At 39.2% G+C, this 15,478-nt stretch overlaps 1 protein-coding gene across 8 annotated transcripts in view; it reads right to left on the reverse strand.

Annotated features, from left to right (window-relative positions):
* Positions 1-7,303: 7,303 nt before the first annotated feature.
* The window catches only part of C4H4orf19 (chromosome 4 C4orf19 homolog), a 40,733-nt gene continuing 32,558 nt past the window's right edge, over positions 7,304-15,478 (reverse strand). For 5 of the 8 annotated variants that reach the window (XM_059845026.1, XM_059845025.1, XM_059845024.1 and 2 more), the window contains 2 exons: positions 10,834-10,881; positions 7,304-9,769 (listed from right to left, as the gene is read on the reverse strand). In XM_059845026.1, the coding sequence (XP_059701009.1) occupies positions 8,827-9,769; positions 10,834-10,865 (975 nt within the window). In that variant the 5' untranslated portion in view covers positions 10,866-10,881 and the 3' untranslated portion in view covers positions 7,304-8,826. Of the gene's footprint in view, positions 9,770-10,833; positions 10,882-11,602; positions 11,765-15,478 lie in introns of all 8 variants that reach the window. The other 3 variants (XR_009486274.1, XR_009486273.1, XM_059845023.1) reach the window with 2 other exon arrangements.

Consider the following 15,478-nt stretch of genomic DNA (forward strand, 5'->3'; position numbering starts at 1 on the left):
GCCTACTGGGTTGGAATGTGAAACTGTCTCTCCTAATGAATTAAGTTTCCTTGCTGTTTAGTGGTCGTTGAGGACTTCCACCTGTGACCTGTAGTATGAAGTGTGAATCAATTTGTATCTATTAATTTAGGGTTTCTGGGCACTTTCTCTTTTTTTTTCTGCTAAGTGACAAATGCTACAGCTAATGGGTAAACAAAGAATGGGTAAGTCTTGGCTATCTAATATTAATGAGCAGCATGTAAGACTTGGACAAATAAAAATGGATTTAGATTTAATTTTTTTTCTCCGTGTTTAGTGAAATCCTGTATTTTGAGATTTTGTTTAAGGGAGGCTAGGCTCAAAATACTGACATCTGAAATTTCCACTTGTTGATTTCTTTTTTTTTTAATTTTAAATACTTTTTTTCCAGTGTTAGGGAGCCTACACTAAGGTGCTGCTGGTTTTTTTACTCAAACCATGATTGGATGTTATCTCTTGTTCTGGATGCTCCCTTTTCCCTCTCTGAGGGGGCTGGCTGATTCTGGAGCTACCATTGTGCAGAGCTGGAAAGCACCCTGTCAGCCTTGGAGCTTCCTTCCTGGCAGGTTGTCATCTGCTGAGGCAAAACTAGTAAAGGATATGTAGGGCTGGAGCAGGATAAGGAAAAGGAAGCCAAACAGTTTGGGAAGGTAGGAGTCTGTTCCTTTAACTTTCAAAGAAAAGGTAGGAGAGATGCCAGGCTTGTAGTGCTGGAAGCAAGAAGGTGGCAGAAGCCTTCAAACAGACATTAGTGTCAAGATCTGAAAGCTCCATGCTGTAAGCAGCTTCCAAATTATCTGTGGCTCCAAAATTATCTGGAGGAAAGGAGTGGGTTGGTGATGTAATTTGCTACTAAGTTTAGATAAATGAAGCCAAGTCCCCTGTCCATGGACTTAGTGCAGATCCAGTTACGTGGGTGATGCTTGGCCATCTGTTTCTGTATGTCAGGGCTTGTGTGGGCCTGTGTCAGTCTTTAGCTCAGTACACCTGTTGAAACTGAAACACCTCTTAAATGATATCTAGGCAGCCTCTAGCACTGTAGGGGTGCAATGGTGTGGAGTGTAGCTGCAGCTACAGCACAAAGGAGGTTGTATTAGCAAATTTATTTTTCTTCCAGTGTAATCCCTCAGTCTTCGATGTGTAAACCCTCTGATGCCCCCTTCCCTTGTCTATTTTCAGTCAGTCATGCCAGTCCTGTCCCTTCTGGGCTGCAGAGTTGTCAGAAGTGCAGCAGAGGCAGACGGGAGGTGCTTGTGCTGGTACTCCACCATTGTGGTGGTGGTCTTGAAATGGGCCTGGGGAATAGAGAGCAGAACAACTAACAAACCTAGCTGGTACCTGATGCAGTGGGACAGGTTTGGAGAGGCACTGCTGGGGAGGGTAGCAGGTTCAGAGAAGAGGCAGCAATGGGAGTGTGAAAGACTTGGGAAAATGGTCTGAAAAATAGCAGTGATAGGGCAGAAGCAGTTGAGATGAACTCTTGTCTCTGAACTGTTCTGAATAATTGATTTTTGTTTCGTGGGTGTCATTAGATATCCAGCTAAATACTCAGGTGATAATATGGTTTGATTTTCATATCGAATAAGATAGATAGTATTTTGAAATTACCATATTAAAGTAGTATTTAACTATAGGTCTTCAATATTGATTTACAGTAAGAATAATTATCCAATAAAATCAGCAGTCTTAGGAGAACCTTAAAATAAAATAACCATAAAGTTTCTCAAGTCTTGTTTTCAAAGGACTCCATACATATATGCTTAGAGAGACAGGAATGCAATTTTTCTGTCAGGTGAGAACAGATTTTGTGTAGAATAACTGAATTTCATACTTGCTGGCAGCAGAGGGAGCTATGAAACTTTTATTGATAGTTCAAAAAGGTCGGAGTGGGTCAGTGTAGAAAAAGAATTAAGCCAAAAAATTTGAAAATGTCCCAATTTAATGGGAGATCTGAAGTGCTTCATGGGGCTGGGGCAGAGCTGTGGCTAGTCAGGACCCAGCAACTCAGTCCCTCTCCTGCCCTGCAGTGGTGTGGAAGTAGCTGCTGCAGTTATTAAAAGGAACAATGTAAACTTCTCTCTGAGCCAAATTTTTAATCAAAGCAATGAGGAAGAACAGGATCTGTGTGTCGTATGTCAAAACAATAGCAGCGTGCATTGCCTGGTAATTAACACTCGTGCATGAATCTGGAAAAGTAATTCCCAGTCAGGGTGGAGTATGCACACTCTTTTGTAAGGCTTTTGATAATTTGTCTTGATTTTGATTAATTCTGGGTCTCTAGTATGGTTGTTTTTTTGCAGATGCTAATTGGATGAGTTTTTTATGTAAGTCTACCTAAGCAGCAGATTAATGAGTAAAAGGTAACCGTTATTCTAGCAAAGGATGATGTCTGCTTGTTAGATAAACCCGTGTCACTTTTACCTACCAAACTGAAATGTGCCATTAGAAATCTGTAATATTTCATCTGTTCTGGAGACTTGTTCCAGAGAAACTTGTACTACTTCTGGCCACAGCTAAATCTCTTTCTGTAGTGCATTGTGTATTGACATCATGGTTCAACCCCAGGCAGCAGCCAAGCCCCAGGCAGCCACTTGCTCACTCCTGCACCAATGGGATTGTGGAAAGAATTGCAAGGGTAAACACTGGAGAACTCGTGGGTTGAGATGAAGACAGATGAAGACAGTTTAGTAGGGAAAGCAGAAGCTGTGCGCACAAGCAAAACAAAACAGGGAATTATTCACTGCTTCCCATGGGCAGGCAGGTGTTCAGCCACCCCCAGGAGGGCAGGGCCCCATCATGTGTAACAGTGACTTGGGGAGACAAACACCATCACCCCAAACGTCTCCCCAGTGGGCATGATATCCTATGGTGTGGAATCTCCCTTTGGTCAGTCCGGGCCACCTGTCCCAGCTCTGCTCCCTCCTGGTTTCTTTTGTGCACCTCCTAACTGGCAGAGCATGAGACAAGAAAAAAAATCCTTAGGATAAACACGACTTCCCAAAAAACCAAAACATCAATGTATTGTCAATGCCTTTCTTATTCTGAATCCAAACCACTATATTTTGAATCCAAGCACTCTTAACAGCTACTAAGAAGAAATTAACTCTATCCCAGCTGAAACCAGGACAATTGAAATTAAGGACATTTGCATGGATCTTTTTTTTCCCCCTGAGGATTTTATGAAAAAGCTAATCTGAGGAATGCCCCTAAATTATTTAATGCATTATTTTTGGAAGAGGATCTCAAATAAGAACTGAAGAGAGGTGAGTTGGAAACAACCTAAGTTATTAATTCTTGGCCAGATCCCTGTGGTTTGTCCTCAAATACCTAAACAGACTTTTAATCTCATTCATTTTGCTCTGTAGTTATCTTGCCTTTGTCACTTACCTTCCTTTCATTTTGCATAAGTCTAGGTGAATTACTTGGTACTGGCTCCAGATATTAAGAGGAGGGAGGGGATAGGATATGTGATCACAGATTATTGAAAATCTGGCCGTGCTTGAGGTTAAGATGAATAGCTGAGGGTGTTGCCTTTCTCCTCTCTGCTTCTGCACCCTCATAATATTCAAGCTAATCTCTAGCTAAGAGTAAACAGAAGGGAGCTTTATGAAAAAATAATTTACTTAAACTGCTGTCTTCATGTGACATGGTTTTATTGTGGCACTGGTTGAGTACTTAAGTTGTCTTCAACCTGACATAGTATTGGGATGCTGTATTTCCTGAAAGACTTCTGAGCTTTTTTGTTAATGAATGAAAGGTTTCTCAGTTATTAATGTATAGTAATTGAGCCATGAATTAAAGCAAAGACCTGTTAAATCCTGTTTATAATAATTTCAGTGAATATTCAGAGCAGAGAATGATGTAACCTTGATAGCTTTGATCACAATCATTGTGAGGTAACTGCTTGGAATGTGTACTTCAGCAATGGGATTAGAAACAAAATCAAGAAGAGATGATGTTTTTCCTGCTTCTTTGAGAGAATCCTGTTTTCCAAACTAAGTTGTACAAGGGAGTATTTATTTTCTCTGACTAAAGGAGAAAGAGGTAGGGAGTGAGGGAGTAGCTACATGTAATAAATTCTGTTGTGAAATTGGACTAAATGATTTTTAAAAAGCTAAAATGGCATTTAACAAAAAAAAAAACACTTAAAAATTCATTGCTGCTTATGTTAAGGCATTAATTTTCTTATAATCTATTTCAATTTTTATTACAGAGTCCAAGATGCATATTTAGATTCTTCAAAACTTTAAACATTTCATAGTTTGAAATAGAAAAAGTCCCAAAGGAGGTGGGACAGAATTTGCAGAAGTGGTCAGCAGTAGTGCCATTTTAGGGGCAGGCAGTGTTTCCTGCCTTCTGTTTATTCAACAAGTTTGGTTCAAGGATTGCCTGAGCTGAAGTTTAGGATTGTGAAGGAAATCTTAAAAACAAACCTCCTGGAGATGCCAAGTAAAATTGGTAATGGAGAAGGGAGTCCTATGACTAATGTCTGTAATAGTGCATGTGAATGCATGAAATTTCAAAAGCTTTTTCAAGGGAATAACCTGGGGAGTTTCTGTTTGATTTCATGATGGTAAGGGAAAAAAGTCTCAGCCAAGGGCATTTCATGTGGAAAAAACCAATGAAAAAATTTTGATCTGCTTCTAACAATTACTGTTTGACACTTTGCCATATCTCTGTTCTAAACTGTAGGACACTGTCTGAAAAGAAAGTTTTATTAACAGAATTGTTTAAAAATAAATTAGTTTTTAATGTACTATGACTTTCATAATTTAACTTCTTTGTGTATTCAGCATGTTAAAGAAGTTTTAATACATTTAATTTTGAAGTGGTGCTCTTGTGCAATGTAGTGGATTCCAATTTCCATCTACGTGCAGGGAGACATACCAAAATTCTAGAGAAACAATCTATTAAGATTCTTTGTTTCAATGTAATTAAAATGTATAATATAGGCATTTGAATAAATATGTGGAATACCATATACACAGACCTTAGTGAATGTTGAGATTTTGCATTCTCATTTAGCAAAATGAGATACATTGGTAAGAATTAATATTTTTTAAAACTAAATCATATTTTGGAAATTGAAACTACAAACACAACATAAGGTCAAGATGAAGTTTTTAAATTTTATTTCCAAGTCAGTGTTTCTTGTTTGACCCTTCAAATGGTGGCTAAAGTGATATTTTACTTAAACAATCAAATCTGGAATATCTTTTAGAAAATAAGGTTTTCTGTTTCTGAATTTCAATTTTTAATGGGAAGTCTCCATAGCAACACTTGCCCAAACAATTATCTTTTTTCTTTAAAAGGGGAGGAAACACCTCCATTTTTGTGGAATTTATCTATTTCCAGGTTCCTGCTTAATTGTTAGAACTTTGTTTGCTGAGTTGAAGAATTCTGCAGTGTGAAGTTTTTCTCTAGGAAATTTTCTCTAGGAAATAACTTCCTTGCAGGCGGACTGGGCTGTTTTCCACTCCTGTAGTTGTATATGAAATCTCTGCAGTGATCTGAGTTTTGTTAATAATCCAGGGTTGACCTACTGCCAAATGTGAAGGTTCTAAACTTAGTCTTCCTCAATGTCTCTTTGCTTTTGAAAGACTGCAAATTCCCTTTTATTGTTACTGACTTTGAAGAGTAACAAATAAAACACGACCTTCCAAGATGCAAAAGCTTTCATAGAAATACTGACTCTTAGAATAGTTCCCCATCTTCTTACCTGTTCTTTATTGCTACATATGTCTTCACACTTACCTATAAAGGATTACATCAAGTACAGAAACATAAATAATGATAGATATTGGCCAACCAGCTCCCATATTAATTTATTTTGTGTCAAAGTAAAACTGAAAGACTTAAATGATACTTCAAAAGTGACCCCTCTGAATGTAGGGAAAATAGTTGATTGGTAGCTGAAGTTATGTGTCTGGGTGTCTTTAAATAATACGTAGTTTTTGACAGAAGTCTTAAAATACGGTTTCCTCTTGCTTCTAGTAGCATTTTTTTCTCTGTGATTTTCTGCTTTCTCAAGTTACTGATTTTTTTCTCTCACAACTGCCTGAGCAAAATGGATTCTTCAAGCTGGCAGTGTTTGTGTTTATTTGAATCAACATCTGATGGACTGAGTAAGATCTGGTTCTCACATGATTGTTTAAAATCTAATTTTTGTGGAGGAAATTGTGTGTGGCATTTAAAAATTATTTCTTAAATAAGTGATTCTCTCACATTTATTGTGAAAATTGTACTGTAATCTGAAAAAAGCTAAGAATTTCTGACACTCAGTGGTGTCATGGTAAGGTTGAAGGTATATAAACATATATGTAAATATAAAATGCACAAATTTTTTTTTTTTTTTAAATTTAAAAACTGGGATTTTAAACTTAGCAGATAAAAGAAGCCTGTATGTTGGTGTTACCTCACAGGTTTATTTTATGGACGCTTTCCATATTGTGTAGGTTTGAGAGATGCAGATGCCCAACTTTTTTTTTTTTTTCTGTTTTTTCTGTGAGAGAACCCTGACTAGTTTTTTCCAATGCAGTGAATAGACTTGCTTTATGCTGGGTTTTGTCTCTTGTATTTGTGACAATGAGAACTTGGGCTGCAAGACATGCACAATGTGTGGCTCAGCTGCTGTCATGCAGAGGGTGGCCCAGGGTTGCAGGCAGTTCCCATGGAAGAGTTGATTGGTTTGAGTTGTTTGGGCTGTGTCTGACCAGGGGCTCTCCTCTAATACGTTTTAATGCTTAGGGAGCAAGGTGAGAAACTTGCTGTGATTTGCGCTTGAAATTTGAGCTGGAGCTCAGAAAAATTGAATTGAGTGGATATTGAAAAAATCAGGTACGTTTTCTGGGGCGTTGCATTTCTTTCTTTAACATATTTTTTACTTGAATTGTTTTTCATGGTTCATGTCATGGTGCAGCAAGGGGCTGCTGGCTCCCTGGGGCTGGGGTGTGGGGAGCAGTAGGGGTTCCCTGGGCTGGATCCCACAGTCAGAATCTGTCCTGCTGCCCCGTGGCTGGGCTGGCAGGTCTGCCCCCCCGGGGGGTGAATGGGGTCCTGGGCCCAGGCAGGGCAGGGGGAGCCCTGGGAAGGTGGGCAGGGACAGTCAGGACTGGTGACACTGAGCAGAACTCGCTATTGGCAATGTGCCGGCACACCGACTCTCGGTACTGTAGTAGTCTTCAGAAGACAAATGGATCTGTAAAACTTGTATGCACTTAGGAGAAGGCTTAAAGGGGCCTGTTAAAATAGGAAAGTGGTAGAGAAGTCAAGAGTACTACAATGCTTTAAAATCATATAAAGTTTTTTTATTTTACAGATACAGTGTTGTGACTCTTGCCTGTAGCTGGATATAGTTCTCTACAAGCTGAGACTTTAGGTTGTTTTAATTGCTCCTAGGTACTCCTGGGTACCATAAGGGCTCCTAGGTACCCATCCTACTCATTAATGTTTTGAGAAATCAAAATCAGCATACACTGTAGGCAAATACTTTGTTGGTGCTTTTCGTGTATCTAATGAGGGCTATATCTTATTGAATTTCTTAAATGTAGCTTTCATATTCAGAAAATGCATAAAGTACAAAAACCACAACATTATTTTTTATATGGTTAAAAATTTATTAGGAGTTTATAACAAAAAACTTGGAAACCACAAAATTTCAGTATAAAATGTTAAGCACTTTCTATTTCAACCATACTTTTGCGGAATTGGCAGCACCAGATTGGTCTCTAACTCCTTTTTTTTTTGACATTAGAAATGCAGCCCTCCGAGAATGCAACTACTTTCAGATCTTATGCTTAATCCAGTTTGGAAGCTCGATCCCTTTCCTGATGTAAATTTAGGCACTACAGCAGAGCTGAGGAGGAGTCCACATTGGCTCTTGCTGTTTTCATGTAAACGAAGCACAACTTGCTGGGGATGTTTGAAACACAATCTGTTTGAAAACTGTGTTGTTAAGACAGATGACATGCACCTGGAAAATTTAGTGGAGTTCAGAGGTTTCAGGCTGTCATTTTACAACGGTTTTAATCTATCCAAACTAGTAGGGAATGAGTTTTGATCTCTCTGGCCTCCCTGATAGTGTGTGTGAAGTTCTTACATAGCTGCTTTAGCACATTAAAGCAACAGAAAGTTACCCACTCTCTTGGATTTGGCTGGGCTTCTGCTGTTTTAGGGAACTGAAGCAGTAACACTTGGGGTATCAAATACAGTCAAGGGAGAGGTGTGTGGGGAAAAATGATGTTATCATTCCAATGCCAGGTGCACGTGTACAGATTTAGGCTTAATCCATAATGGAACCGTAGCCACGGTAAAATTCAGTCCAAGCTGCCTTCCCTGTTTCATGTTTCAGTAGATCATAGAACTTTGGCTCATTTATGTGTTTTTTTTCTGCTAATGATGAAAATATGTGGTTTCTAACTCCATGGCTTCAATAGTCCTATTTTAAATAATGGGAGTTTTGTGAACCTGGAACATGCAGTGTGCACAGACCCTCATGATGAAAAAAAGGAAACACTTGCATGAGTGTAGATGAGGTGTGTGTATAACTGAATATTCTGTGTGGAAGAAATGATGTTTTTCCCTCCTGTTTGGGCCCACAGAGAAGAGTATTACCATTAGTCAAGGGGGCTCTTCACCTCAGGCAGTAGAAATTAAAAGGCTGTATAAAACAGCTGAAGGGACCCAGGTTTAGTCCCAACCCCTTTTATATATGCTGTTCATAACAGCTCTCCACGTGTGCTGTATATCTGTTCATATTGATCCAGAAAAAACATCTAGATCTTACCCAGTATGTTAGAAAGAAACCATCTAGTACTCATCATCATCTTCCACATCTTCTCCTGCTGTTGCAGCTTCCAGTGCAGCCAGAGCTGCTGCAACTTCTGCATCTTCCTCCTCAATTCCTCCATTGACATCTTTATGGTTGGTGTGTGTGGGTGCCTGTGCGACTTTGGTAACAGCCACTGCAGTGATGCCACCAGTAAGGCTCTCACTCAGACTTTCAGAGTCAGTTTTAAAATGTTCAGTACTGCTCTCTTTCACAGGCCAAGGTCGAATTGCATGAAGGTCCTGGTCCTGTATTACTGAAGTACCAGTGTTTTGGTCTGAATGTGTGCAGTTGACTGAAAAGCTGTCTTTTTCACCATAGTTCCCAGTTTGATTGCCATTTTGGGGATAATCAATATCTGGCAGTCTTATGGTGTTGTTTTCTGTTTCCACTATTGAGTTTCCTTTGAGAAAGATGCTGTCTCCTGCAGACTGGGAGTCTGGAATACTGTTAGGCACATTGCTGGCTGCCTTACTCTGACTGCCTGTCTCTGGGTCAAGCTCTTGTCCAGACCTATTTGACTTGGCATAAAAGTCTCGATTGCTGGCTGGAGAAGCCTCTGACTGGCTGGAGGTTCCCTTTTCACTGGTTTCTTTCACTGGGCTTGTGCTGGGGTTGAGCATGGAGTGCTGAGCACAGGAGTTGCCACCATTGACTGCAACATCAAGCTTTACAGCACACTTCACAAGGCCATCCTCTTGAGAATCATTGCCTCTGTGATTCCAGAGAGTTTCTGTTGTACTGTTGACTGGGTTTTTATTTTCTGTTCTGTTTACCTCATCCTGCTGGAGTTCATTTTTGGGTTCTTCATTTTCACTGTTCTCTTTGGATTTTGATTTATTGCTGCCTTGTTCATTGTGTTTATAGCTGTTTACTTCATGAATACATCCAGATGATTGTGCTTCTTCTGGATCAAAGATATAACTGGAGTAAGAAAAATTTGTAAAGGAAATGTTACTTATGATGTTAATATAATTAGTAAAAAAGATTAAGCTTCCTTTTTAAGCTGAAGGTCTTGAGGAAGGAGTGTCACTGAACGAACTTTACCTTGGGTCCTGAGGATGAGTTAAACCAAATGGAAATGCTGAATGTGCTGTTGGCTGTCTCCTGGGACTGATCATAACTAACTCCTGTACTGAGATTCACCAGGATCATGAGAAGGATGTTGGAGAGCTGCGTGCTACTCATTGCTTGTTTCCAGCCCTATTTTTTATTTTCTCTGGGGAGCTGATTAACCAATGAGTAGTCATGACATGGATTGGTAATTAATTTGTCCTCACATAGTTGCTAAAATATCTTCCATTTTTTTCTGGTATTCTTCTTTCAAGTCTTTTGTCCTTTTTTTTTTTCCCTTCCTGAATAAATGTCTGTCTCTTGCTCTATAGTTTCCTTGACTTACCTCTTCCAGGGCCTCTCTCTTTTCTTTATCTTTCTTTTTTCTCTCATAGCACCACTTTCTCCCCAGTTCCTTACCTGTTCTACAGAAGTGGCCAAGGGGAAGTAGTACCCCTCAAGTGGGGCTGAAATGTGGTCTTTATAAAACTAGCTAGTCCTCCTTTCTAGGGAGACTTTTAATTTGGGAATTCATCCCCCAGCTAACTACATTTAACAGCTATGATGGAAGCAAGGAACTGTTGGTCATTTCCACTGCTTGGGAGAGAGGGAGGATCTGACATAATGTGTGCTCCTTCTGCTGAATTGGAGGAAGCCCATGCTACCTAAATTAGAAAAAAACTTTACTAAAGAAGAGTTTTCAATGCAACACAATTCCTTTTGTGGGATAGGAATTATAGAAGTGGATCTTAATTACAGTAAATTAAAAGGACTTTCATAGGAAATCTGTATGCCTATACCTAAAGATGCTGTAAGCTTTGAGAAAACTCCAACCTTTTACAGTGGCTAATTAAAGCAACAGGTGTGGGGGAGCACAGACACATGGTTTAATGCTTTTCTTTTATTCAGTCTAAGAAACTCTTGTTCTATTGTACCTTTGTATCATTTTGCAGCACCTGCACCCCATCTGGATTTTCCTTAATCTGAAAAGAGAGAAAGGGAGGGCAAGGGAGAGTAAGTGAAGCATTATGAAATTAAAATATGAGCAATTGCATTGAAAATGATGCTCATGTTTAGAAGGGTTTGTTAGCTATAAACAAAGATGTCTACACAAGAATGGATGAAGTACTGTTCAAGGTCTTTGTAGATTGCTGTCGTGCATTGGCAATGGTCTTTAATTGGGGAAAAATCTGGGAAAGAATTTAACAATTCTTAAACAGTGATGTTCTCTCAGAATAGTTTCCTAAGCAATTTTATGACTGGGAGAATTGTAAGTCAGTGTATTGGGTGTGGGTTGTTGGTTTGTTGTTTGGTTGGGCTTTTATTCCCATTTTTTCCCACTTGACACCTGTTGGTAAAGTTCTCTACCATGAATTTGCCCAGCTGTTTTTTGAAACAGTGAACTGCTAGCATCTAACACATCCTTTACTCAGTAATTTCACAGACCAGCCTTGCCAGTGTGAGGAATCACCTGCTTATGTTTGACTTGAACCTGTTTTTCACTAACAGTATTTGGTGCCTAATAGTTCTTGTATTTGATATAGTGACCATCATGTCCAGTTGTCACCATAGGAGAGGTCCTGTACTGTCCCCTCAGAGCTCATCTATTTAAATGTTGCTCACACTGACATTGTTTTCTGCCTATAAACTGTCCTTGTGGTGTTCTCTGAGTCTTTTTGCATTTTAACATCCTATTAAAATTACCTGTGGGAACTACAGTTGCAGAGTTCTCAAGGTGTTTGACACCTGAAAGAAGCAGATTTATTCTTTCCTAGTATCTTCTTGTTTCCATTCACTTGACCCTGTGACATCCACTGAGCACTGAGGTGACATTTTTGTAGAACTTTCTTAGGCACAGACGAATTCCTGGAATGGGCATTTTGTTATAATTTTGTTATATATGTGCACCTCTATTTTACTACAGTAAAATTCCAGAGTTTCACCAGAACTAGCAGACTGTCTCTGTTTTGCTATACCATTGCTTGACCCAGTGAGATGCTAAGAACTATCTATTATATGGTTCTTATGCCAAAGTCTTCTCTTATGAGAAGAAATGGTTTGTGAATTTGGACCCTTCAGAACATTCCTGATCTGAACCTAAACTGATGTCCCAGACCTGAACATCCAAAACCCTAAAACGCCCAATATTCTTTGTGGGTGGTGGCTATCTTGTTTCCAGTTATTAAGTCAGGGCAGATTGTTTAATATGTTTTGTCCATTGTTATTCAGGCTCTTTCTTTTTCTCTTGAGATACTCTACAAACATACTTTTGCCAATGCCTAAGAACAGTGGCTCACTTCCCATAAAACAGAAATTGATGAAGCAAGGTCAGGGTATTTTCTGGAGTAATTCATTTACAAAACATCCAAGGAAAAGTAGCATTGATTTATTCTTCTCAGGCACGGCTTGAACTGCACACTGGCAATTATGCTGGCAGAAATGTAAATCCAACCAGTTCCCCTCTAAAATCTGAGTACTGGTGTTAGATCTCTCATTCTTGGAGCCTCTAACAGCCTACAGTCATTCTGCAGCTGGTTTTATGCTAGGGTGTAGCTACTCATACCTATGCTTTTTGTCTTTGTGTACACATGAACTGTTCTGAAGCAGAAATTTCTATCAGGAGTAGCCACCTTGATGTAGCTGAGTGCTTGTTGGAATAGCTTTTAAGCCAGCTGCTTCTCTCCTTGAGTTGCAGACTCCCTTCCACATCTCTGCAGACTGTGTACTGTGCATTCTCACCCCGCATACCTCAGCAACATCACAGCAGCAATTCTGATACAGGGCTTTTTGTCTGAAGAGGAATGCCCACACAGCCTTTGGCTTGGCTTTAAAGTTTATAGGTTTGGTGAACCCAGTTCTGATTTGTATGTAGACCAGATCCCACAACAGATATTGCTTCTAGCTGAGAGTGGGCACTCGAAGTCAGGGTGCTTCTGCTTAGAGTTTTATCTAACAGATTTCCTACTCAGGGATTTTATTTAGAAATTTTGTGATTTTTTTTAAAAAGCAAAAAATGTTGCTTATAGGTTTTAAGCATTGACAAGTCCTAATTGCTGGCCTTTATTTTGTTGCAAAGATGTTTGTGATCATCATAGAAGGCAATTATAAATTGAAATGACTGTTGAAGTTTTCAGAGAAAGCACTTTCCTGTTTTTTGGTGTGTGTTTGTTTTGTTTTTTTAATTACAGCTGCTGTTGGAATTATCTCTGCAGCTACTGCATTATGCTTTTCCACTGATTAGTTACTGATTACAATAGGATCTGTCCTGTGGCATGAATAAACTATTACATATGGAAAATAGTGTATGTTGTATTATCTTATGAATTATTTCACATCCCTGAAATAGGAATATAGTTTTACAATGTCACTGTCTGAACACTGGCTTTTTTTTTCCCCCTTGCCCTTTCCTTCCATTTATGATAATCTTTCAAGTCAAGCTGGAACTAATTCTGGGGAGCAAATTGCTAATATAGCATGAAAAATCATGCTTTAATCCTACTTATCTTGTTTTAGGTACCAAGCTCTAAAGACTTGTGTACTGTGTGATGTTCATAGTTGTGCTAATGGATAAATAATACCAATAAGCTGCTGTCTGGAGAAGTTTGAGTCAAGCAATTGCTACAGGCTTGAAACAAAAGAGTGTTAGAAACTTCTACAATGGATGTTAACTGATGGATGTTAACTGATACTGAATTTAGAAACATTGCATCCTTATTAAATGTTTGTTCCGTCAGATATGCTGTGCTGCTAAATTGATGAGAGAATTTCAGAAAAACATGACATGATGGGGGATGCTGTCTTGCAGAACACTTTGGGGGCTATTTTCCTCTCTGGAAAAAGGCTGCATGTCTAAAGTGGCAGTAAAATCCTTGGCTTTAACATTCAGATTCTCAGAATTGAGATCAAACTGCCATTAATCCTGGATATTACTCTTTCATGACCATGAAATTTCTGAAGGCCTGTAAATGTCTGTCACTAGTTATTATGCAGTTACTTAATCCTGAACACTAATAGATCACCTGGCATTAAAGCTCTGCAAAAATGTTAAGTAGAGATTTTTTAGAAGTTTTTTTGATGTGGACTGGACCACTTGGAGCATTTGCAGGAATAAGATGGAGCTGTTGAGGTAAAAGGAATGAAGGAGGCCTAGAATTAATTTTCTTCACTCTCTCAAATGTTGAACTTGAATTTTTCAGATTTAGTAGCTGCTGGATGTCCTGAAGTGTGTCTGTGTGGATGAGCTTGTACCAGGTTCTACAAAATAATCAGATTCTTGCAGTGTGACAGTGTAGAATAGCCTTGTGGTTTGCATATTCAGCACATGTGCTTGTTTCATTTAAAGGTATGATTCTTTTCTTCAGTGAAAGAGAGGGAAGAGGCCCAGCTTTGTGTGTTTACCCCAGCCACCCCAGCAGACCTTTAGCTGACCATGTCAGAAGATAGTCTATATATAATGTGCTGCAATGTATTAAAGGAGTGTTTCCAGAGAGACAAGGAAGACCTCGTTATGAATGACTGACTTTCTTCCTTTAAAGCAATATGATAGAGAGAAGCAACTTCTTAAAAAAAAGTTGGAAAAAATTTGAACAATGGAAGGAGGGAGTAATTAGTCTTAGTTTGAGGAGAGCAGGACACAAATCCCATCAGTAAAACAAATGCTGAAAAAGGGGAGGTGGTTAAAACCATTTATGGTGGTGCCGGCTAAGAGAATGAGGTGGGACTTCTCTTTCAAGTGTGAGACCTTGGTGAAGATAACAAGAATAATGTCTGACTCCAAACCCACAGCCTTGTGTTTCAAGCCACAGTGTGCTTTAAGAGAAGTCTGCTTTTCTTTCTTGGATTTAAGAAACACAAGGTATCTGACTCTAAATTACGTAATAACAAACGCATATTGTCTATTTAAACTGTGGCTGTGTTATGAGTAAATAAAAGGCAAACAAGAGATAATGTCATGAAAAGGGAAGAAGAAATATTTTTGAGTCATAAAAATGGCTTGGCACCTTTCTCAATATTTTGTGGAAGTTTACATGGAAACAGAAAAAGGTCAGTCTTACTTTTGTTCATGGTGAATTTTTTCTTCTGTCTTGTTTTTTACTTTTAAATTCCTTTTAGATGCCTCCTGGAGCAGAGGCAGAAAGCTGAGGGAGACAATATTAAAATAGCTTCTCTAGTAGATCTCAACAGATAAACTCTGATTTCGGATCATTATTTTTAATCCAGTCTCTTTTTTTGTTTGTTTGTTTTAGTTAGTTTGGAGTTTTCATCCCACAGACCCTGGTGCCTCCACTGTTTGCCTTTAACTCTCCTCCCTCCTTTCCCACTCTAGATTACCTTAGCAAGTAAGGAGATTTTTCCTTCATGGTTATTATCTGGGCTGAGCCTGGGTGATGTATCTCCCAGGGGCCTGAGGCACCTCCTTCTGATGACTTTTTCTAGTAGAGGCATCTTTCAGACTTGAGCCTGCCAGTGTCTTCCCCGTCAGTTTGCTGTGTTTTGCACACTCCTCAGTAAAACCTGTCCATTCTGAGGATACTGCCCTGAGGTAGCAGTCTCTCTTTGCCACGGACAGAAATCTTGTCC

Source organism: Haemorhous mexicanus, chromosome 4, assembly GCF_027477595.1.
Source record: "Haemorhous mexicanus isolate bHaeMex1 chromosome 4, bHaeMex1.pri, whole genome shotgun sequence".
NCBI classification, from domain to species: domain Eukaryota; kingdom Metazoa; phylum Chordata; class Aves; order Passeriformes; family Fringillidae; genus Haemorhous; species Haemorhous mexicanus.